This window comes from Rattus norvegicus, chromosome 4 (assembly GCF_036323735.1).
Source record: "Rattus norvegicus strain BN/NHsdMcwi chromosome 4, GRCr8, whole genome shotgun sequence".
NCBI classification, from domain to species: domain Eukaryota; kingdom Metazoa; phylum Chordata; class Mammalia; order Rodentia; family Muridae; genus Rattus; species Rattus norvegicus.
This window is the reverse complement of record NC_086022.1, coordinates 70,432,058-70,453,803: the sequence shown is the minus strand read 5'-3', so window position 1 is coordinate 70,453,803 and position 21,746 is coordinate 70,432,058. Positions and strand designations below refer to the sequence as shown.

At 40.3% G+C, this 21,746-nt stretch overlaps 1 protein-coding gene across 7 annotated transcripts in view; it reads right to left on the bottom strand.

Moving 5' to 3' along the window:
- Positions 1-21,746, bottom strand: part of Mgam (maltase-glucoamylase) — a 160,490-nt gene that overhangs the window by 114,949 nt on the left and 23,795 nt on the right. For all 7 annotated transcript variants that reach the window (XR_005503531.2, NM_001427451.1, XM_063285350.1 and 4 more), the window contains 18 exons: positions 21,325-21,434; positions 20,712-20,863; positions 19,358-19,529; positions 18,402-18,501; positions 17,650-17,762; positions 16,873-16,998; positions 14,608-14,739; positions 14,299-14,412; positions 13,493-13,606; positions 12,578-12,662; positions 11,223-11,340; positions 10,277-10,448; positions 8,926-9,042; positions 7,472-7,626; positions 6,198-6,282; positions 5,410-5,466; positions 4,797-4,921; positions 1,695-1,783 (listed from right to left, as the gene is read on the bottom strand). Coding sequence is in view for 6 of the 7 variants with exons in the window: in NM_001427451.1 (NP_001414380.1) it covers positions 1,695-1,783; positions 4,797-4,921; positions 5,410-5,466; positions 6,198-6,282; positions 7,472-7,626; positions 8,926-9,042; positions 10,277-10,448; positions 11,223-11,340; positions 12,578-12,662; positions 13,493-13,606; positions 14,299-14,412; positions 14,608-14,739; positions 16,873-16,998; positions 17,650-17,762; positions 18,402-18,501; positions 19,358-19,529; positions 20,712-20,863; positions 21,325-21,434 (2,136 nt within the window). In the remaining variant the exon portion in view is untranslated. The remainder of the gene's footprint in view (positions 1-1,694; positions 1,784-4,796; positions 4,922-5,409; positions 5,467-6,197; positions 6,283-7,471; positions 7,627-8,925; positions 9,043-10,276; positions 10,449-11,222; positions 11,341-12,577; positions 12,663-13,492; positions 13,607-14,298; positions 14,413-14,607; positions 14,740-16,872; positions 16,999-17,649; positions 17,763-18,401; positions 18,502-19,357; positions 19,530-20,711; positions 20,864-21,324; positions 21,435-21,746) is intronic.

The following is a 21,746-nucleotide window of genomic DNA, read 5'->3' as shown; positions in this document are numbered from 1 at the left end:
TTTTTCCTCTTCATCTACCAGACACTTTGGCAGTTTCTGGATCTTTGCTTAATGATGCCACAGTAAATATGAGTGGCCAACTATTTGTAACACACTGTTTTCATTTCTTTGGAGTGGTACATATCTAGACATGGGACTTCGTGCTATGGAGTAGTTGTAATTTCAACATGTGGAGAAGTGCCTATCCTACCCTCCATGCTGGCTATGTAAATCTATTTTATGATTTGCTGCCTTTATTCATGTCACATTTAAAATCACAACACGATGCCCAATATTAAATAGCTTTCTCCTGTGTTTCCTCCTAAGAGTTTTATTTTAAGTCCAGTGAGCATTTTTTCACAATACTAAATTGGCAAGACAGCAAACATTTATATCAGAAGAAGATGAGTGAATATAAGAATTACAGAGCACATGCACAATGGAATAGTCTTTAATAGAAAGCCCTGCAGTTTGAGAACAGAAGTAAATCTGGATCATATTATACTTGATGTAAGAAAGTGAGATAATAAAGAGAAGCAATGCGTGGTCTCAGTTTATAAAAGAGCTAAATAATTGAACGGATATAGAGGACAGAACAGTATGTTTTTCAGGGGCAGATAGAAGGGTAAATTTTAAAAAGCTGTTAAAAGACTATGAACCATAATAAGAGAAAGTTTCAGAAAGCCAATACTGCTGATAGTGGTAATAGCATCAATGAACATTACGGTAACCAGTGTACAATGCCCATATGCACAGATTCTGTGTGTCTGCATATTGTCTTTTCTTTAATACTATAACTGGGAAAAGGTCCTTTACAGTGCTCCCAAGGCAATAATCTTTTTTATTGGATATTTTTACTTACATTTTAAATGTTATCCCCTTTCCTGGTTTCCCATCCATAAGCCCCCTATCTCATCCCCCTCCCCTTCTTCTATAAGGGTGTTCCCCTTCCCCAACCACCTTCCCTTCCTGCCTCTTCACCATGACATTCCCCTACACTGGTGCCCAGCCTTGGCAGGACCAAGGGCTTCTCCTCCCATTGGTGCCCAACAAGGCCGTCCTCTGCTACATATGCAGCTGGAGCCATGGGTCAATCCATGTACTCTTTGGATAGTGGTTTAGTTCCTGGGAGCTCTGGTTGGTTGGTTGGTTGGTTGGTTGGTTGGTTGGTTGGTATTATTTTTAGACTCTTTCCCCAGTGAGTTTCATAAGAATTGCCATTGCATTGGAGATGAGACAGAGAGAGAGAGAGAGAGAGAGAGAGAGAGAGAGAGAGAGAGATGTTAATGGTAAGTGCTCATACTCAGGAATGTGTGTGCTGTGCTTGCTGCCTCCCCAACATGGGTATGATTTTCATATCATCGACAGCCCCAGCCCCAAGGACTGGGGGGGATATTTACAGTGAAGTTTAATTACAGTAACAGTGATGTAATTCTGTTTGTAAAGACGAAGTGAGAGACCGTTAAACACTACTAACAGAGAATTCAGAAAGGGAGACACAGAGACACAGAGACAAAGACAGAAAGATGCTCTCTCTCTATCTGTGGTTCATCCATCATGGCCTCTAACTAGTATAACTAGAAGCAAATGTTTTCTCTGGGATGCTACTGCTAGGATGCCTGGTGACATATCACCCACAACTGAATGATCAGCAGAAACAGAGCACATGCACAGTGGAATAGTCTGCAATGGCCACACCCTCTCAGAGCACTCACCCTTTGTCTGCCCATCATCCCAGAACAGCTCTCCTTTTGCTTCCTTGTTCTTATCCAGGGCAATGATAAGACCAAGAGGATTCTTCCGACTGTGGGGAAGAGATTCACACAAGACACAAATCCTTAGGGCTCAAAAGATTTTGACAAACATTTGCATCCTGTTTCATTGGGAAAGGTTACTTCTAGCAGCTGATGCTGTTTTCCTTCCCATACAAAGACAAGACTGGCAGGTGCTTCTCTCTCTAGGACCAATAGTTCACATGAGATGGAAACACACTAAAGCATAGCCATAAACACATATGAAAGAGGCATGAATAGGAGACCAGAATCAAGGTACAAAAAAAAAAAAAAAAACATTGTGCCTTGTGCCTGGGGTTGGGGATTTAGCTCAGTGGTAGAGCACTTGCCTAGGAAGCGCAAGGCCCTCGGTTCAGTCCCCAGCTCTGAAAAAAAAATTGTGCCTGAAAATATTATGTAGAAGACAGATTATCAGAAAAGGAAGAAATCCTCCAGAATAGTGCTATGGCTGGGTATTTAGAGCTCATGATCAACGAGAAGTGTCAGTTGCTATGAAGAAGACACACTTTTCCCTCACAAAACAGCTTTTCTGATCAAGCAAAATTATACAATAGGATCATATATAGAATGACCACTTTCCTTATTTGATTTCTTGTTATCTTGTCTTGTGAGGCAAACAGAGATCAGCAGGAGTTTGGAAGTGATAGCCAGAACTCTGCCAGAGAGTTGGAGACAACATCTGACTCTAGCCTTTGAGAAATCAATTAGAAGTAGGTATGGGTGTAGCTCAGTGAAAATGCATTTTTCAAATATGCATAGCCTTCTGCAAAACCTAAAGGGTGAGAAGCTGAAATGCATCAAGATAGATGATTGCTGCGTGACTAGAGGAGCGAGCTCTGTCTGGGCTGGCCTGTGTACTGAAAGGACTCCAGCTGCTCAAGGCAATGTGAAACTATGCTCTGTTGCCTCTAAACGCTCTACCCTTGCAGTCAAAACCTCAAGCCAGATCCATCTTTTTATTTTAGGCAATGTAGAAAACAGCCTGGTACTGAACAATTAGAGAAAAAGAAAAGAGAAGTCTTTGTATTTACTTTCACAAAAAGCCAATCATTTGAAGTTTTAGGATAATAAATGTTCAATGGAAAACATTGGTTTCCAGAATTCTAAGAATTCTCAGCAAATTAAAATCAAATAATGTGCATATATTCTACATATGAGTTGGGGACGTTGGTCCGGTCAGTGTATGTTCTTTGGTTGGCTGCTCAGTATCTATGAGCCCACAGGAGTCCAGATTAGTTGACTCTGATGGTTTTTCTGTGGAGTTCTTATCCCCTTTAAGGCCCTCAATCCTTCCCGCAACTCTTCCATAAGAGTCCCCACGCTCTGTTCAGTGTTAGGCTGTGTGTCTCTGAACCTGTTTCAATCTGCTGCTGGGTGAATTCTCTCAAGAGGACAGTTACGCTAGGTTCCTATCTGGAAGCATAACAATGGATTGGGGATAGTGTCAGGGATTGGTGCTTGCCCATGGGATGGGTCTCAAGTTGGGCAGGCTATTGGTTGGCCATTCCCTCAGTCTCTGCTATCTTTGTCCCTATATTGCTTGTAGCAGTTGGGCAGCTCAGTTTTCATGTGGGTCTCCCAACAACTAGAACAGAGACTGTCTCTAAAGCTGTTGCCTGTCTGTGAATCCGTTCCCCAAACTGGACTGCCTTGTGTGGCTTCAGTGGGAGAAGATGAGCCTAGCAGACTTGATATGCCAAGGTGGGAGGATGCCTAAGGGGACCGCCCTCTTAGAAGAGAAAGGAGAGGCATGGGGGAGGAATTCTGTAACAGGGAGACAAGGAAGGAAGGCAGATTGGGATTTTAAATCAATCAATCAATCAATCAATCAATTAATTAAATTAAAAAGGGAATAGCTTCAGAGACACATGACAGAAACATGCAGCTCTTCAGTGAAATGCAGATGGAGTACACAGCTGGAGTCAACGATGAATACACATCTGTGGAATTATTATTATTATTATTATTATTATCATCATCATTATATAATTTTTAAAATTATTACATTTTCAATATATTCTGATCATATTCTTTCCCTCCCCCAAGTCCTTCCAGATTTTCTCCCACCACCGACCCAACTTTAAATTCTTTCTCAAAAAAGCAAACAAAAACCCAATACAAAAAAATTAAAAGCAAAAACATAGTAAACATAATAAATAAAACCATACCCCAAAAGAAAAAAAAATACCACACTGTAAAAGCACATACAAAAACAAACAAACAAAACCCAACTAACAAAAGAAACCCCAAAAACTGGAGTTCAACCTATGTCAGTCAGCTACTTCTGAAAATGAAGCCTGTTCTGGAGTGGTTGATATAAAGAGTAAGTATTTCTATTGGAGAAAATCAATTTTCCCACTCCCAGTAAGTATAAGTGACACTTCAATTGTTAACCTTTACCCTAGTAGCTGGACTGTCATTTGTCCCAGGAAGGAAAGAGCTCAATGGAAGGAATGGAAAGGAAGGTAAAGGTTATAAAAGGATGGACAATGGACCCAAATATAGACATGAGAATTTGTGGGCCAAGAGCAGAGAACCACCAAGAGACAAATGGATGAAGGCACGTAGGTGATCATCTAACCAGGTTTGCCCAGAATGGAGTTTTCTGAAGACATGAGACTTTCAGTGCCAATGCTGACTGTGCCTTTGGAAACCAAGAAAGCTGAGCATTCTAGCCGTCAGTGTGTTCTGACACATACGGAGAGGTTGGGAGAGGGATAGAGTAAAACCCTTCAAAAACCAACAAGTGTGGGGTTGGGGATTTAGCTCAGTGGTAGAGCGCTTGCCTAGGAAGCGCAAGGCCCTGGGTTCGGTCCCCAGCTCCGAAAAAAAAGAACCAAAAAAAAAAAAAAAAACCCAACAAGTGTACAGCTCTAGGTGAGAAGCTTCTAGGAAAAGGTCAAGTGAAGTCCAAAAAGACACACTCCACTCCAAAACCTTTCAAACCCACAATCTGGAGCAGACTATCTCAGGAATGTTGTCCCTTGTCAGTCCTGTGCCCACTTAAAGAATCCCATGCTATACCTGGCTTCTGTGGTTGTGGCTGGCTGCTGTGTGGGGAAGATGTAGCCCCCTCGAAGGTGAAGTCCAATCTTGTCTTCAGGAAGTTCCATCTCAACGCTTTGCTTTCTCCATGCCAATTGCTCTCCCTGAGGCAGGCAGATAAATCAGATGCATTAGCTTCATGGTATATGGACCTCTATCATGCTGAGATCCCTAAGGTGCAATCTATCTCCACTTAGCAAAATTACTCTCTACCCAGACAAGCAAATGAAAGGAAAGCTGTCACGTCGGTCCGCTCAGGGTTTGAGAAACATTTTTGCTATGCTGAGCCTGTTTGATATATGCTATGAAAACTGATGCTTCTGAGCTAATCATCTGATTTCTGGCCAAGCTGAAATTGCCCATGAAGCTCTCTAGTGTTCGCTCATGAGAAGAGCTGTGAGTCTTTATGTTGTTGCCGAATAGAGTGTTAAAGTGACAGACTTGCTCTTCCAAAGCTGTGCTGTGAACTTACAGAAAACACTGCAAAAGTACTCCTCCATGCATGAATGGTGGGTCCCTAGCTCTAGACAGTCACCCTCTCCAGGCAACTGCAGCTGTAGTTGTGAGTTTAAGAACAGTTTCAGCTACTTACGGTCTCATAGTCATACCAGGTGGCATCCGGCACATACGCTTTCACTTTCTCTGCACCCTAAAATTAAATTTAAAAATCCTCATGTCTCAGCCTCTGATGAAATAAGAATGTCTTAGTATAGGGCAGGGACTTGCCAGCCATATTCAGAGAAGATATAGTCTCCTCCCCCCAACCCCCCATTGCTGAAATTTGTCAGTTTTCTAGTGCTGATAAGAAGAACTATAACATGGCAATCTGGATCAGGGTGGCCACAGATGGGCTGGATTATAATTAGAAATAACAAAAATGATGATAAAATATACTGTGGGGACAATTCCAGCTTTCCGTGAATTGTCTCATTTAATCCTCTCTGTGACTCATAAGTTAGATGCAGTTATATATTCCTGCCTTTGAGGTTTAAAAGTTTGCACTCCCACCCAGCTGACAAAGATCATCTACTCTGAAGACCTTGACTTCAGAGTGAGTCTTGGCCTCTGCTTCATTGTGGCTTCACATCTCAGAGCCATAATAGTCAGTTACAATGACCGGATGAACCACAGGCTCGTGACCAAATCAAAGTCGCCAGTAGGTACTTTAACACTGATTGAGAGCCTGCCTAGAAAAAGAGTCCTCTAAAGAAGAAAATGTGTATCAGATAAGCTACTTCAAAATACTTCTGAATACTCTTCTCCATTGACCCAACTGCAGATATCGTCAGTGAGTTTGTAGTAGAAGGATAAGGAGATTTGGGGGGTAATGAGCAGGAACAAAGGCAGAGGATGCCCACCTGCCTCCATGACAACACTTGCCTGATCCAGAACAGGAGTGATGAGGAGACCTGGTCCCCACAGAAATTGTCTGTCTATGTCCCAAGTATTGCTGTCTTCATAGAACCTAGAAATCAATGAGATAGGTCACAGACAGGTGGGTCAGTGCTCCTGAAATCTCTCTCACAATCTAACCGAAGCACATAGGCTACCTGGAAAACAGCCACAATCATCACTGTTATGATACCTACTCTACTCCACGTCCCTCCATCCCATGCAGCTCTCTGTCCCCAGTCCATGTACCTTCCTGCTCTTCCCCCAGGTGGCACAGAAGTTCCTATTCCAGTACCTATTCCAGGCAGATCCCAGACTGCATTACTCTTTGCTGTATCTCCCACTGAAATCTAAGTAAGATAACCTACAAATTATATGACAAACTTATTGTCAAAAAAGATCTGGGGCTGGACCTAGCAGCTCAATGCCAGCATTCCCAGATACGTGGATGTCAGAATGATCACAGCTTCAAGTCCTGCCTGAGCTCCAGAGGAAGTTATAAGTCCACCTAAGAGATTTAACTGATCTTGTCTCAAAACAAGTGTTAAAAGGGATTGACATATAACTCCGTGGCGTAGTACTTGTGGACTATGTGCAAGGCTCGAAGCTCACTTCTTGGTCTTCTCCCCTCCCACAAGCACAGCAAAAGTAAAGAAATGCATCAGATTTAAAAAAAAAAACAGGTTATACAAAATTTTAAATTTTCTATTTTAAAATATCTGCTTTTAAACAAGTGATTCCAGGAGGTGGTGGGTATTTTACCCCAGAAGAGATCATGAGTGTGTATGCATGTCTAAGGTTCGCATAGGCAACACATAAGTCAGTTAGCATTATTTTGAAAAGGAAAGGTTCCCAAGAACCTGCCTGCTGAATTAAATCAGAGAGTCCAACCAGCTAGCTAGTAAGCATAATGGAATTCTCAGGATCTTTTGTGAGATTTTTATTTACAAATTATTATTCCTAGAGACTTAAGAGAATCCTAGCACATATACATAGTACAGAGCCTTGCTTTAATTATCTTCCAAATTAAGCTAAAATGAGTTGGGAGGGATAGGTAAGTCATATATTTCTGGCCCAGTATATGCAAAGCCTTGGGAAGGATCTACAGTATACACACACACACACACACACACACACACACACACACACACACACACACACACACCTGAATAGTTTTCTTGGGTAGTTTTATATTTTACTCTGATATTCCGACACAGTCAACAACCCCCAGTTTGCATTAACAGAATTTTAGGAGAACTTACTCATGCAGAAGAGGCCTAGCTACAGTGTCTCCCCGGCTGTGTGCTCTGTAGAAAAGAGTGTAGAGGTAAGGCAGCAACGTGTAGCGGATGTTAAGGTAGTGCCTAGATGAATTCAACAGCAAGGAGTCTTCTCCGAAAGAAGCAGGATCCTGGTCCTAAAAGACAAGAAGAGTTTGCAGATGTGGGTTGACAATGGGAAAGCTGTGTGTGCCAACAATGATTTCAGAGACCATGCAGCATGACACAAGAGTTTTATGCTGCATGATCTGGGGCCTCGGTTTCCCTTTGCCTCTGAGTGACACAGCTGGAGAACTGAACCATGGCACTGAATAAGCTGCCATTGCAACTTACAACTCACCCTCTCTCTTTCACACGTTAGAGCTACCCAGATAAGAGGTATAATTAACTAATTTATTAAGCCTCAGCTAAATAATTTTGAAATGTTTCTCCATCTTTATTCTCATTACAAAAGGGAAGAGTGCATAGAGGTTTTATAAACTCTTAAAGTCTCATCATTTCCATTTGTTTTTATTTTTAGCTTTCTGAGATTTACATTTTTTGTTTTAATGTTACAATAACCTCCGTCAGCTTCCTAACACCTAACTAACCTTCTATTCCATGACACTTTCCTCCAACAGTCTTGTAAAGGGTTAGTGTTGTGCCAGCTGCTGACTCAGCAGCTAATTACTTTAATTACTATTAAATATCATTCAAATATTTATTTAATTGATTACATTACTCTAAATGGTTAATAAATTAAATATTAAATATTAATTGAAGCTTATTTAATTAAATTATTCTCCAAAGCAAGGTATTTATCTGTATTTCTCATCTATGACTTTTTAAAACAAGTTTGCTAGTTAGCACAGGCTAGTCTTGAACTCCTGATCCTCCCGCGTCTGCCTCCTTTAGGAGCTAGGATTACAGATCTTCATCACTGGAACAAGGCTCAATCTTGAGCTCTTAACCCTTCGCTTAAAAATTGACTGACTGGGAGTGGGGGCTGTTTCTTTTGGTTTTTGGTTTTTAAAACGGGGCTTCTCTGTGTAGCCTGGCTGTCCTGGGACTCTCATTATAGTTCAGGCTAGCCTAGAATCCAAAGATTCACCTCCCTCTGCCTCACAACTGCAGGGTCACCCTTACCCAGCATCAGGCTGACTCTTAACATCATTATTTACATATGTGTCTCCAGATTCTAGACCCAAGGAAGCCATTCACACAAAAATAAGCAACCAGTAACTATGTTTTTAAAAAACCAAACTTGTCCCAATGACAGAATTGATGATAGATTGAGACATTGGGGCATTCTATGATCAACAAGCCTTATTCATGGCAAGTGGGTCCCAAATCAGCATACATGCAGTATATTATAAAGCTGGCTCAACAGATTTCATGATGGGAATACAAACAGATCCAGTTATAATGCACCCCATTATACTTCCCAGCTGACTTACCTTGTAACCTTGCCCATTGTGATTCCGGGAAAATGGATAAAATGCCCCCAGCTGCATCCAGCGCCTGCACAACTCCTCATATGTGTTCATGGCAAAGCCACATATATCGGCCCCTACCTATAATGACACATGGACAGCATGTTTATGACGCTCCCACCCTTTTCAGTTGCTTTCTACCAAGGACTTCTTAACTGAACTTTGTGTGGCCAGAATCAGCATTTAGCCCATGTCCACATTACTGTTAGGTGACTCCTTTCCTGCTGTGGTGTCTCATTTTAATAAACAAATGGAGCACCGAAACTTTTTAGGGACAGTCATTGCTATCACCAATAATATAATTGGACCACATCCCTTTCAGCAGCCCAGTTCTGATCACGTCGCTCACGTCACCTAACTCTCCAGTTCCCTTACCATCCCTTCTATCAAATCTTTAAACCCGGTCGCAATCTACCCTTGCTCCAGTTTTCTACTCTGATCATAGAGACACATCTACCTTCCCCTTTAAGTTCCTTTTGCTTGAGATTATTTTGTGTTGTTAAAACGAGCTTCTCCCTGGTTCTCCTAATACAACTTAAGTACTATCTTTTATATGGAGTCTTTTGACCTCCTCCCCTGACTCACTCCGTCCCTTATAATCATATCAAATTAATAAATATCCTTCTCAGTGTATCTCATAATGCTTAGTATGTGCATTCCTTTGGGTTTTTATCTCGGCTTGCCATATTATTTGTTTACATGTGTGCCTTTGTATTTTGTTCTTGTGTGCCACCCATACTGCATTTAGCATCTGGTAAACAGTAAGCACTCAATAAATGGATCTGATGAATTTGACTAAACACATGCTGTATGATTGTTTGCTCATCTGGGAACTAGTTACATAGGTGTTTTCTGTGTTTTCATGCATCTAATTAGTTACCTAGGCGAGTTTCATGTATTCAGGCATCTGATTAGTTATGTATGTTCCATGTATGCATGCACCTGATGTTAGTTATATAGGTGTGTTCCATGTATTCATGCACCCAATTAGTTCAGTAAATATGTTCCATGTATGCACGCATCTGATTAGTTATAAAGGTGTGTTCCATGTATGCATGTGTCTGGTTTAGACTAGACAACTAGTGTGCTTTCTCTGTGTCAGACACTTAAGAATACTTCAGGAGCTATCAGGGTTGCACTTTCTCTTTGCATCAGGCAATGCAGGCAATGAGGTTATGGTACCAGAGCCCCAGTGATGGTGATAAAGAATGAGGCTAAAGCCCTAGGCTATGACAGGCTTTGCAGTATGAAAACCTGTCAGCAGGAAGCTTCATGGGGACTGAGAGTCATAAGAGAGTTTGGCAAAAGGACTCACCATTGGGATACCGAAAAGGTTGAACTCAAGCATGCCTGGGATGGACCACTGAAGGTCCTTCCAGGTGGCAGTGTTATCTCCTAACCAGTGGGCTGCAAATTTGCCAGAACCGGCAAAGGTAGAACGTGTTAGAATGAAGCTTCTCTTGTCTGGGAACACGGTCTTCACGGCTCTGGGAAGGGATAGAGTTAGGAGTCAGTGAGGAGCTCAACTGGTAGAAAAACAGTAGCACGAATAGTAAAACACAAACATCTCATTCTCCTTCGTTGCTTTCTCCAAAATTTGTTAGAGTGACTGTTAAAAGAATGTACCGCGGCATATATTCATGTTTTGTTTAGCTTTGTTTTATACAGGCCATTAGGCTCATAGTTTCCTACAACTTCAAAAGCAGCCTATATGAATTTCATAAAACAAACGTGAAAGGTAACCTAAATAAAAACACATTAGTCTAGAAAGGCCTAAATGTTGCTTACATTACTTAAATACTTGACCTTAGATAAATTTCTTAATAGTTTTCTTCTGATTTTCTATTCATTCGTTCACTCATTTGTTATCTATTTTTTTATGTATTCTTCAAATACATGTTGGATTTCTTATTCTCTACATGCCAGTTTTTCATCAGTAATGATAGCCATATTTTTTAACATTTGTGACAGCCTTAAGTATATGTGTGTTTGTATCTGTATACATTGGATATATGCACATTACAAGCAGGTGCCAGAAGGGATCTGATTCCATGAAACTGGATACACAGACAGTTGTGAGCCACCCAACATGGGTTCTGGGAACCAAATAAAGGTCCTCTAGGAGACTGGAACATGTTTTTGTCTGGGGAACCATCTGTCCAGGACTACTACCCTTTAGACTTTTAACAACTACTACATATGAGTCACCAAGCAGATCCATAATTTGATCAGATATAAGTTCATAATAAGAATGGACTCACTCTTCAGTGGCAATGGCCATGGAATAGCCGTACAGATTGTGGACATCATACTGCTTTCCCCAGTGCTGAACTGCATCCATGCAGAGAGTCTTAGAGAACAAGTTCCCATCCAGGACCTCTGCAACCACAACAGCAATGAATTACCAGTCAGGGAAAACCTTACATGCAGATTACTTACTTCTTAACTACAGTATAACCTGCAAAGATGGCGGCACTGGGCAGGCCTTAGATGTGGCCGTCCTAAAAACAAACATGCTGTGTTCTTATCATCAGGAGATTATCTAGTTGATGTAGTTTTCTTATGCAAAAATACATTCTGTCATCCATACACCCCTAATTCTCAGAGGTAGACAAGATAGTCTAATTCAACTAGAATTTCCATCTGTTTTTTTTTTCAGATGTGACTCAAAATAGGAAACATCGGGTGAACATGTAATTTAACGTCTGACTCCTTTTGCCCTTGATCATATTTGCATAGAGCGATTTCTAGTCTTAGTTTCATTATCTGTTCCTCCTGTATCACTCTGAACCCCACAGAAATGATCTGTGTGTTCTATTTACTAAAATAGCTTTTTAAAAGTATATTTACTTATGACCGACTTTTTGAAATCCATTCTATGTGCTAATGCTAAATTAATAATACTTCTAAACACCAGTTGACAATCTTAAAGCCGCTAAGAAAACTATAAATAGCTTCTATCCCTGAAAGAATTAAGTGAGAACAGTTTGCTCTCCCATTAAATGATTTGATTCTCACCTACATCTGCCTGAAGTTCCTACTTTGCCATCAGATTGAAGTGACCATGGCTGTTGTAATCCTCAAAGTTTTGTTCCACCCTTGATGAAAATACAATTTTCTCCTTGGCTCTGTGTCTTTTGTCAAGCTACAATTAATACTGTGTTTCCACAACCTTATCCCCAGACGTCTGTCTTAATTTGACTATATTTCCCATGCCCACCCTTCAAGTTGTGGACAGCACCACAAGGATCCCTCACCCAAAAATCAAGGTTACCCTCCTGGTATCTCTTGTAAGCTCTGGCCTATGAGGTTCATCTTGCGAGTGGCACTACCCACCAGCCTCTTGAATCAGTATCTTATATGCTTTGTACTCTTCCTGACAATGAAGTGGGCTGGGCACAGAAGGACTATACCACCCATTGAGAATTTGTGCCTCTTTGGAGAACCATGAACAGTGTATTGAGACTCTTTCCTAGTTTTCAATATGTAGTACCCACATTTTCCTTCCCCTGTAAACATTATGTACAAATGTTCATAATGGTTCAGGCCTATCCTTTTAAATTGAAAATATCACACAAACTGTGCCATGTTAATCAAGCTGACCACAATGACTTACTTGGGGTGAATGGGGGATAATTCAAGTTGTTTTGGGAACATCCAGAAACTGAACCATCAACAAAGTTGGAGACTTCATTCATATCCTACCAGACAGAGAACAAAACCTATTAGGCAAAGTAGGATGCAATGTTTATAATATTACTGTTATGTTTTGTCTCTGAGTAATCAGAAAAATTAGTATAGATATTTATTTTTAAGAGTAGCCCATGGATGTGATAAAAATAGATTTTCTTGTCTTCTCTACCCACTGAAAATTTCACAGAGTAAGTTCTTAGAATAACTTTAAAAAGATGCATATTTATAATCTCTAAAAGTAAACAATCCCCAAATATATTATCAAAAGTTTCCGTTTATTTGCTGTCATATATTTCAACCTATAGTGTTTGTGTGCCTAAATAGAACTGTGAGTCTACCTCTGTGTGTGTATGTATATATATATATATATATATATATATATATATATATATATATATATAGAGAGAGAGAGAGAGAGAGAGAGGTGGGGGACAGTGTATCCGTCTTTGGGGGATTTTTGCTGTTATTGTTTTAGCTGATTGTATTATGTGAATCCTCTACAGTTCTTTTATAAATAGAAAAATTTCAACTGTAAACCTAAATTTTATTCAACATTTTTAATGTTAACCTGCATTACATTCCTTTTCATTTGATTTATGAGATATTACTCCTTAACAGAGCCAGATGGCATTCTGCACCCGTGTACTGACTCATCTGTCATCATGTCAAAATTTTAAAAAGCCTAAAACTGAACATCAAACAATTTGGGTACTTTATGACACAATAAGGAATGTGGGACACCTGTTTCTATTTTCATTTTTGTATACTTCATGTCTCAAAGACATAGCTAGAGTTATACACTACTAATGCCTCTATGAATACAAGTCTTAAAACTCACAATCCAAATTCCATCAAACTCCACTTCATTGTGGAAAAGCTCAATTTCTTTTTTCCACCAAACAGCACAGTTGGGACTGGTGTAATCAGGAAACACAGTTGTTCCAGGCCAGACCTTGGAGAAACAAAAAAAGAAAACATAAATAATAAATTAAATGAATGTAGAATTAGCAAAGAACGTTATGTAAGAATTCCCAATGTGGTTATGGAGACAGGTAGAAGCCCCAAATCTCCTCAGCATAGACTAAACTCTCTTAGGGAATCACTCTCAGAGGAAATAAAAGGCCACCTGAGAAAACTAGCTACATTTTTCTATTCTATTTCTATTCAATTCCTTTAGACACTATACTATGAAAGGTAGGCAAGGATATTGAAAATAAAACAGATGATAATACCTTCAGGAAAAAGAAGACACTAAAATATTTTTAAAGTGATAAGTATATTAATCTTTGACAAGAAACTTCTTTGAGGGGCATGGCCCATATTCATTGGATTTTCCTAGTAGGAGGTGACTAGTGCTACTTGCAAAGTAGTGTCGATGGAGCATTGTGAGACAGAGGAGTATAGTAACGTGGGAGGACAGAGTGATGAGGTGAACATTCCATAAATGAGTTACCATTTAATGGGATCTGGCTGATAAAAGTATGTCAGAGCTAGGGTAGATGGTAGGTATTTGGTAATGAAAATGCAAAGAAAAATTTATCCTCAGTATGCCCAAGTCCTTTGAACTTGCACCAGAAAACCACATACTTATCCAAACACACTCAAACCCAGCCAAAGCCAGAGCCACTGTTTCTCTACTCTTACCTTTCCAATGAGTGCATTGCCATCAGAACTATTCACCCAGACTTTCATTGCTGAACCCCTATCATATGGGCCATAGGGATTACTTGAGAGAGAGTTGTTGGAAATGGCTGGATCCTAAGAAAAGGGAAAACATAATGAAAAAACTTACTTTAAGCTAAAGGCTGGACTTCAGAAGAGTCACTAATAAAATAATATAACCAGTGAAGGCTTTAAAATACTTTCATTTCTTTGGATGGCAAGGCGAGAGAGGAGCACATGATGAAAAAGATGAGCAAATGTGTGATTTTGGAGGGAAAAAGAAGCACATACCAAAATGATAACAAGCTTCTGTCCATTATTGTGTAGCTCCTTGACAAACTCTGGGAAGCCTTTAAAGTTCACTGGGTCATAAGTGAAGTCCTTTCTCTGATCCATATAATCAATGTCAGCATGCTGAACATCCTGAAAGAATACAGCCATCCACAACTTACCATCTACACATTTCCCTGTTGCAGAAACCAATGAATTCTGACCTTTACTATTCAAGACAAAAGCCACCTGCTCTGCTGTGCTATGATCTAAATGCAGCACTGTCAGTCCATGTTATTGAAATGCACTTTTTCCCAGAGCGGTTTGAGAAACGAACTTTATTATTTCCCAAGGCTCAGCCCCACCCGTGCAATCAGATCAACTGCACAATTTATGAAAAAAAATCACTGGTGCTATCAAAATAAAACTCACCCTATGCCCAAGATAAATAGAGGGCAGGGATTTCTCTTCTGCCTTCATCCTCATTCACTATCCCAATAGCTGTTTTTGTTGTCACTACTACAACTCATTGGCATTTATCCCTCCCCAGTTGAAAATACTGGCACCCAATATTCAGACTGTATCTGTGACCAGGACATGGAGAGGAAAAGGGAATGTGATTACTCTAGAGATTTTTTTTAATTTTCTATGTCTTCTTGATACCTAAATTTCCATTACAGTATAATAGAAATACTATAATAGAAATATTCAAAATTAGTCACTCAAAGCACACTTAAGTATAACATGTACTCTATGCTTTATTGAACTTGTAAGACTGACACCCATATGCGACTCTAAATTATTTCAGTAGTTCCTTTCACATTTTGCACTGCTGTACAACAGTAAAACCTATTCCTCCATTCCTCAGATTACCCAGGAAGGAAATGTCTGTTTGTACAGAAGAAGAACCATGCAGAGCACAGAGCAGCCATGGTGCTGGAGACTGCAACTGGTAACCCTGTTCCTTTTACCATGCACAGCTAAATGGATGGGATTTTGAAATAAGTCCAGAAGACACTTGGCATTCTCACTACTGTGTTGGCTGTGCTTACTTTTCCTTAATTCAGTTCTGCCTCCACTGTTTCTGTCTGTTATTCCTTCTCACCCCCAGAGACATAGTCCTGAGGGCTGCAAGACAAGAAAGGCCAGATCTTAAGCCAAATCAGAGCTGACCACTCACCCAAATGTCTTATACAACTCTAATCACTGCCTTCCCCTCGTCATCCCAAGATTTCTCAGTCCCACTTCTTTTACATTATATTTTTCACATTTTCTTCCCCAATTCCAAAATATCTATCAAAGTTCTGTTTCAAATACAAAATGATCACAGTATGTAGGAAAACAGATCCTGTTCACTACCTAATGGTCAGCAACCAAAACACTAGTGCAAAACAAATGCACCTCAACCCTGTCGCTTGATTTTTTAAATCAACTTAACTATGAATTCTGTCACCAACAAGCTAGGTAAATGGTTAAAATCAAGCAACTTCACTAATTTAGCTTCAATTTTTCATATGTAGAAAAAATGGCCAGTTTAGTTAACTTGAGCCTGAACCAGTTTGTATTAGTGTATGTGTGTGCTTATGTGTGGGAGGACTGGTGTGAATGTGTGAGTGTGTGTGTGTGTGTGTGTGTGTGTGTGTGTGTGTGTGTGTTGCCTAACTTTCTGCAATCTAGAAATATCTCCTCTTTTTCAATGTCCCCAAGAAATACTTGTTAAAATCTATTAAACTATAAGGAACAGGGAGATGGAAGGCCTGAATTAGGCATTACCTGACCCAAAACCTAAGAATCAAGCTTATACTAGGATCTCGGAGTAACTGCACATCATCTTAATAGTCAACCTCTGACATGATACTTTTGAGTCCAAACAATCTAACCAAAATAATATATAAGGCAATAAATCTTCATAGAGAGGCATAAGCTGAAACCTGAGCTAAAGAGGAAGTTAACTTGAGAGCTCAAAGTTGAGTTCTGTGAAAATGCAGTGACCACCATGAGTGTACGAAAATTGAACTAATAAAACCCTCAACAAGTAGTCAGAAACCAGTTTGCTGCCTTCTCTGTCTTATCAGTCTGTAAGCATCATTTCCCACTGAAAGTAACTACCATTTTTGAACAGAAGTTATTGATCTGACAAGTTCTTAGTAGTCAAAATACATTTAAAAAATCATGTTATTACCCAAAACAGAAGAAAAAACCTCAAAGAGAAAGTATGGGGAAGGCAGAGGCTGTTCCTGTTCTTCCCTCCCTGGATTTCAGGGAACTGTGCTCAAGCTTACTTACATAAGGGAGTTGTGCTGCACGGTTTCTCTCCACAACTATTTTCATTTTATCTAGGCTTCCATAATCATACCGGCTGAGCTGAAACCCAAGTGTCCAGTATGAAGGCAGAGTTGGCCGCCCAATGAGCTACAAGAAATATGTTAAATGAAAGTTAGCATGCATACGGTAAGGGTGCATGGGAGTTGGGGGGGGGAGACATAGGCTAATGTTGCGTGTCTTCCTTAGCTGCTCTCTATCTTAATTTTAAGACTGGGTCTCTCTGACATTGAACTTGGAAGTCACTGATTGGTCCCACTGTATTAATGGCTGGTGAGCTCATCCCAAGAATTCCCCTGTCTCTTGTCACACCAGGGAGATTACAGGTGTGCACCTTGCCTTTTACATAAGTGCTGAGGATATGAACACAGGTCCTCTTGCTCATGTGGCTAGCAATTTACCAATTAAATCACCTCATCAGCACAATACTTTTTAAAACAAAGCCTTCTGATACATTGATTTAGGGCACAAAATGTATTCAGTTTCCAGTGCATTGAGTCATTAATGTTATAATGTTAATCAACTTGTACATCTCGTCTTAAGAGTAAGGCCACATTTGGTGTATCTTTATATTCTTTCACAGTTTTTAATAACATAAAAACTTTATAAAGAAATTCCTATTGCATAGATGAAGTCTGTCCTATGTCTTAAATGTATCAGCTCGAGTGTGTCTAGCTCATATGTATAAGCTTACATCTCTCAAATATTTGCTACATAGGATAACCATGATTTCATATTTACCTCTAGGTATTCTTGAACAACTTGCTCAGGTGTGTTCCCCAAAAACACATAGAAGTCCAGAATTCCCCCAGTGATGCGGTATGTGATTGCTGGGGTAGGCTGAAGGGTAACCTCTTAAAAGATTAAAATAGAAGAAAATAAAATTTAAGAGTTATTCTATTGAATGGTGTATCTACAAAACAGCATAGAATTGACTGTGAAAAAAGACTTATGCAGACCTTTGGATGCTAAATCAATGCCTACTCTCAAGGTCTATGTTCATCTTACATGGCTGCTGTGTGAACCATATCTTTGAGTAGCACTGATCTAAACCAACAATTCTCAATTGAGAGGTAAGACTAAATATCCTAGGCCCACCATTAACCTTGGCAGATGTTGATCTATCTCTCTTCCTATGTAGTGACTATACTAGAACTGTCAGGCAAGACAATTTAATGTAGGACTAAGGGGGGGGTGGGGATCATGCTCAAGAACCTGTCTTACAGTAGATTAAAGGAAGAGTTATCTGAACTTTGTAACACCAAACATTCCAATGCAAGCAACAGACTGCGTAGCTGAGAAGCCAGAAGAACCATTTTGCACACAGATTCCATTAGGCAAGAAGGTAAGGACATAAAGCCAGCGAACACAACCCTCCCAAAGCCATGCTTTAAAGACTGTAAGGTGGATTCCCGCATTTAAACACAGAGCTGGAAAGGGGTCACTGATACATCCTGCGCTTGTTTGTTTGAGACTATTCCATTGTCCTTTACCCATGGCATTGCTGTTCATCAGGAACACCCCAAAGGACAATCCACTATTATCTTCAAGGCACAGGAAGAATGTTTGCACACCATACAAGTTATTTCCGTCCTGTAGAAGACAGTTGGAAAATAAGCATTTATGGTTAGTCTAAATATCACATCGTGGCCCATGAAGATGCCAGTGAACTGTATGAGTTCAGATTTCTGTTCAGAGGATAACAAGTGACAATCCAAGTATGAATATGGAGGTCTTGACTTTGTTAAAATATGAAAAGATAAGAATTCTGAAACGACAGTTCGTAGAATGTGTCTTCTCAAAGAGGCTTGCCTGATCCCAACTTAACCTTATATGCAAGCGGTCTATTGAGTTTTAACACAAATAACCACCATACAGAGTCCTACTGGGGCTGAAAGTCCACACTGCCCCTTGGTCTTGTTCATGCTTTACACCATGGCCAGCAAAGGTCTAAAGCTCCGGATTAGGTCATCACCAGCTGCTCCACATAAACCATTCCCTCAACACATTTTCCACTTTTCTGATAGATATTAGTGAAACAAGTGCTTAAGTGAACCAGAGTGAGGATTAGATGCTGTCTCTGCTGCCTGAAAAACAGTTTACCCTGGGCTCTTAACTTGATTTCAATGGGAAATTTATTGATCATGTTTTATGTGACACTTAATGCTTCTAGATACTTTATATCTTTCAGTCATTTAACCCTTATCACCAACTATAAGATGAGTATATGAACCCCACTTTAAGTTTCACACACCCTGAATGAGCTAGGTAAGCACATGTCAATACTCCAATTTTATAGATGAGGAACCAAACACCCAAAGAAGTATCATCTTGCCGTGAATCATATAGTTGATAAGTCTCACTCCAGATTTCCACTCTAAACAATTATACCATGTGACCCTCAAGATTAAGGTTGTGTTATTCAGAGGGAAGGAGCCTAAAACCTTACCTCATTCGGGGTTGTATCTCTGGCAAACATAGGCCAGGTCTTCCAATTCATATCATGCCGGTACTGCTGGTGCACATGCTCACCCAGACCATACACATTAGCACTTGGCAGGTGGGTGGAGAGCTGCAGGAACTGGTCAGAGAAGAGGAGGGGCCCAATACTTGAGTCAAACCTAAACATGGGAGGGAAGCACAGCCATGATTGAAAAGTAGGGAGAGAAGGACACAGTGCAGAGACAAGTGTTTTCCACAACTCGCCAACACAACACTCTCTTTCCAAGCCTTCCTCTGACATGTCCCCAAAGATACCAAAAGAGAAAAAGTCTCCAAGGCAGGTATCACTGTGGTATGACCATTGCTTCTTCCTTAGACACATTACAACATAACCAGAGCACTGTATTCAAACAATCATAGACCCTTAATATAAGTCTTGATTGGTACTCATATGATTAGGTAGATGGACAAAAGAGAAAAGAAATGTGCAGAGGAATTAAAAAGAAGGAAGACTATACATGCACATGCACACATGCACATGTACACACTTGGAGCACAGTAAGGTCAGCAGTTTATACTCTTCCCCTTGTCATCATCTTCCTACTGCCACTTCCCCTTGATATGTTTCCAAACTTTTTAAAATGTTATTTTTTTAACTTATTCACTTTACATCTTGTTCACTGAATCCATTCCAGTCACCCCTCCATAACGTTTCCTTCAACTCCCTCCCCTTTAGCTTTGAGTGGGTGGTTGGCCCCTGGGTCGTCCCCCACCCTGACATCCCAGTCTCTGCAAGGCTAGGTGCTTCCTCTCCCACTGAGGCCAGACAAGGCAATCCAGCTAGGAGAATATATCCCACAGACAGGCAGTAGCTCCTGGAATAGCCCCCATTCCAGTTGTTCAGGACCCACACGAAGGTCAAGCTGAACATCTGCTAGAAGCAAATGGATGAAACTTGAGAATATCATCCTGAGGGAGGTAACCCAGTCCCAAAAGGACATGCACAGTATGCACTAACTTAAAAATGGATATTAGCCATAAAATGCAGGCAACATGTTACAGTCCACAAACCCAAAAAAGCTAACCAAGAAGGAAGGCCCAAGTAAGGAAGCTTGAATACCACTTAGAAAGGGGAGTAAAACAGTCATAAGAGACAGATGGAGGGGGGGAACTGGTATGGAGGGGGATGGAGAGGGTAATGGGGGTTTCAGGATCAGGTGTAGGGAAGGACAGGAGAGGTAACTAGATGGCCATAAAAATGAATGGAAATCTGCAACTGACAGGGGTGAGGTGGTAGAGGGCATCTCCCGGACCAGATAGCGACCTGGGATAAGAGAGGTACCCAAGTTTCCAAAACGTACAGCACACGGTTATTGCTTTTTCTGGTGACTTTGATGCTAAATGGCTCCTTGAAGACCTCAACATTGTAGTTCAAGGAAGAAGCAGCATTTCCACTGAAGGGTTTCACATGCTCGTGGGGCACCTCATACCTCTCCTTGGTTTGGTCAGTCAACTGCACAGAGAGAAGAATAGAAACAAAGTCCAAATGAAAACTTACCTATCTTTCCGTACTTCTTATTCAGATGGTACTAGAAATTGGACAGTAATTAAACTGACATTATATCTAAAGTAATGTGATTGCTATATTTGCCACCTTCATACATTTATTCGTTGGGCATACATCAGTCTTTAGGTAGAGGTACACTGTGATTCCGAAGACATGGATTGCCCCTAGAAAGTTCAAAGCTGTGGCACCATCTTGTTCCCTTCTACAATTTTCACTGTATCCATGACAAACAAATAGAAACTGAAGCTCATTGGTAAACTCAGTTTGTATTGAGGAAGTTCCAACGCAGAAAGAAAGCTATTGAAGAGCCTCCGCAAACCAGCATCGCATAACTACAAAATGCTCTCCTTTGCGGGAACCGCAGTTACAAGGTTGTAAAAGATTTTTAAAAGCATTCAAACTCCAACCTTAAAATGGAAGCGATTTGATGTCTGGTACTCTGCTGTAAGCAGGATGTTTTCGATGCCATTTCCAAACACAGGTGCAGAAGCTAAGTTTTTCAGTGCAGCTGTGAATCCTAACATGTGGAAAAGAAAATGATGTTCAGAGTTGGTTCTCTAAATTTGCACAGAATGGCTACATAAAATTAAAATTTTGGTCAAAGTGGCAGGGAAACAAACACTTTTGTTTCCCCAAGAAGGGAATATATAGATACATATGCTCTCATATATACATCTCAGCTTGAGCTGGACCCTGAAGCTAACTTAATACATTATAAAAACACATCCGTTTTCTATGAAAACTGCATGAAATCATAACCCAAAGAACTAACTCATGGGCTTCATGCTCATCAGCCCTCGGATGTAGATCACACAACTTTATGTCTCCA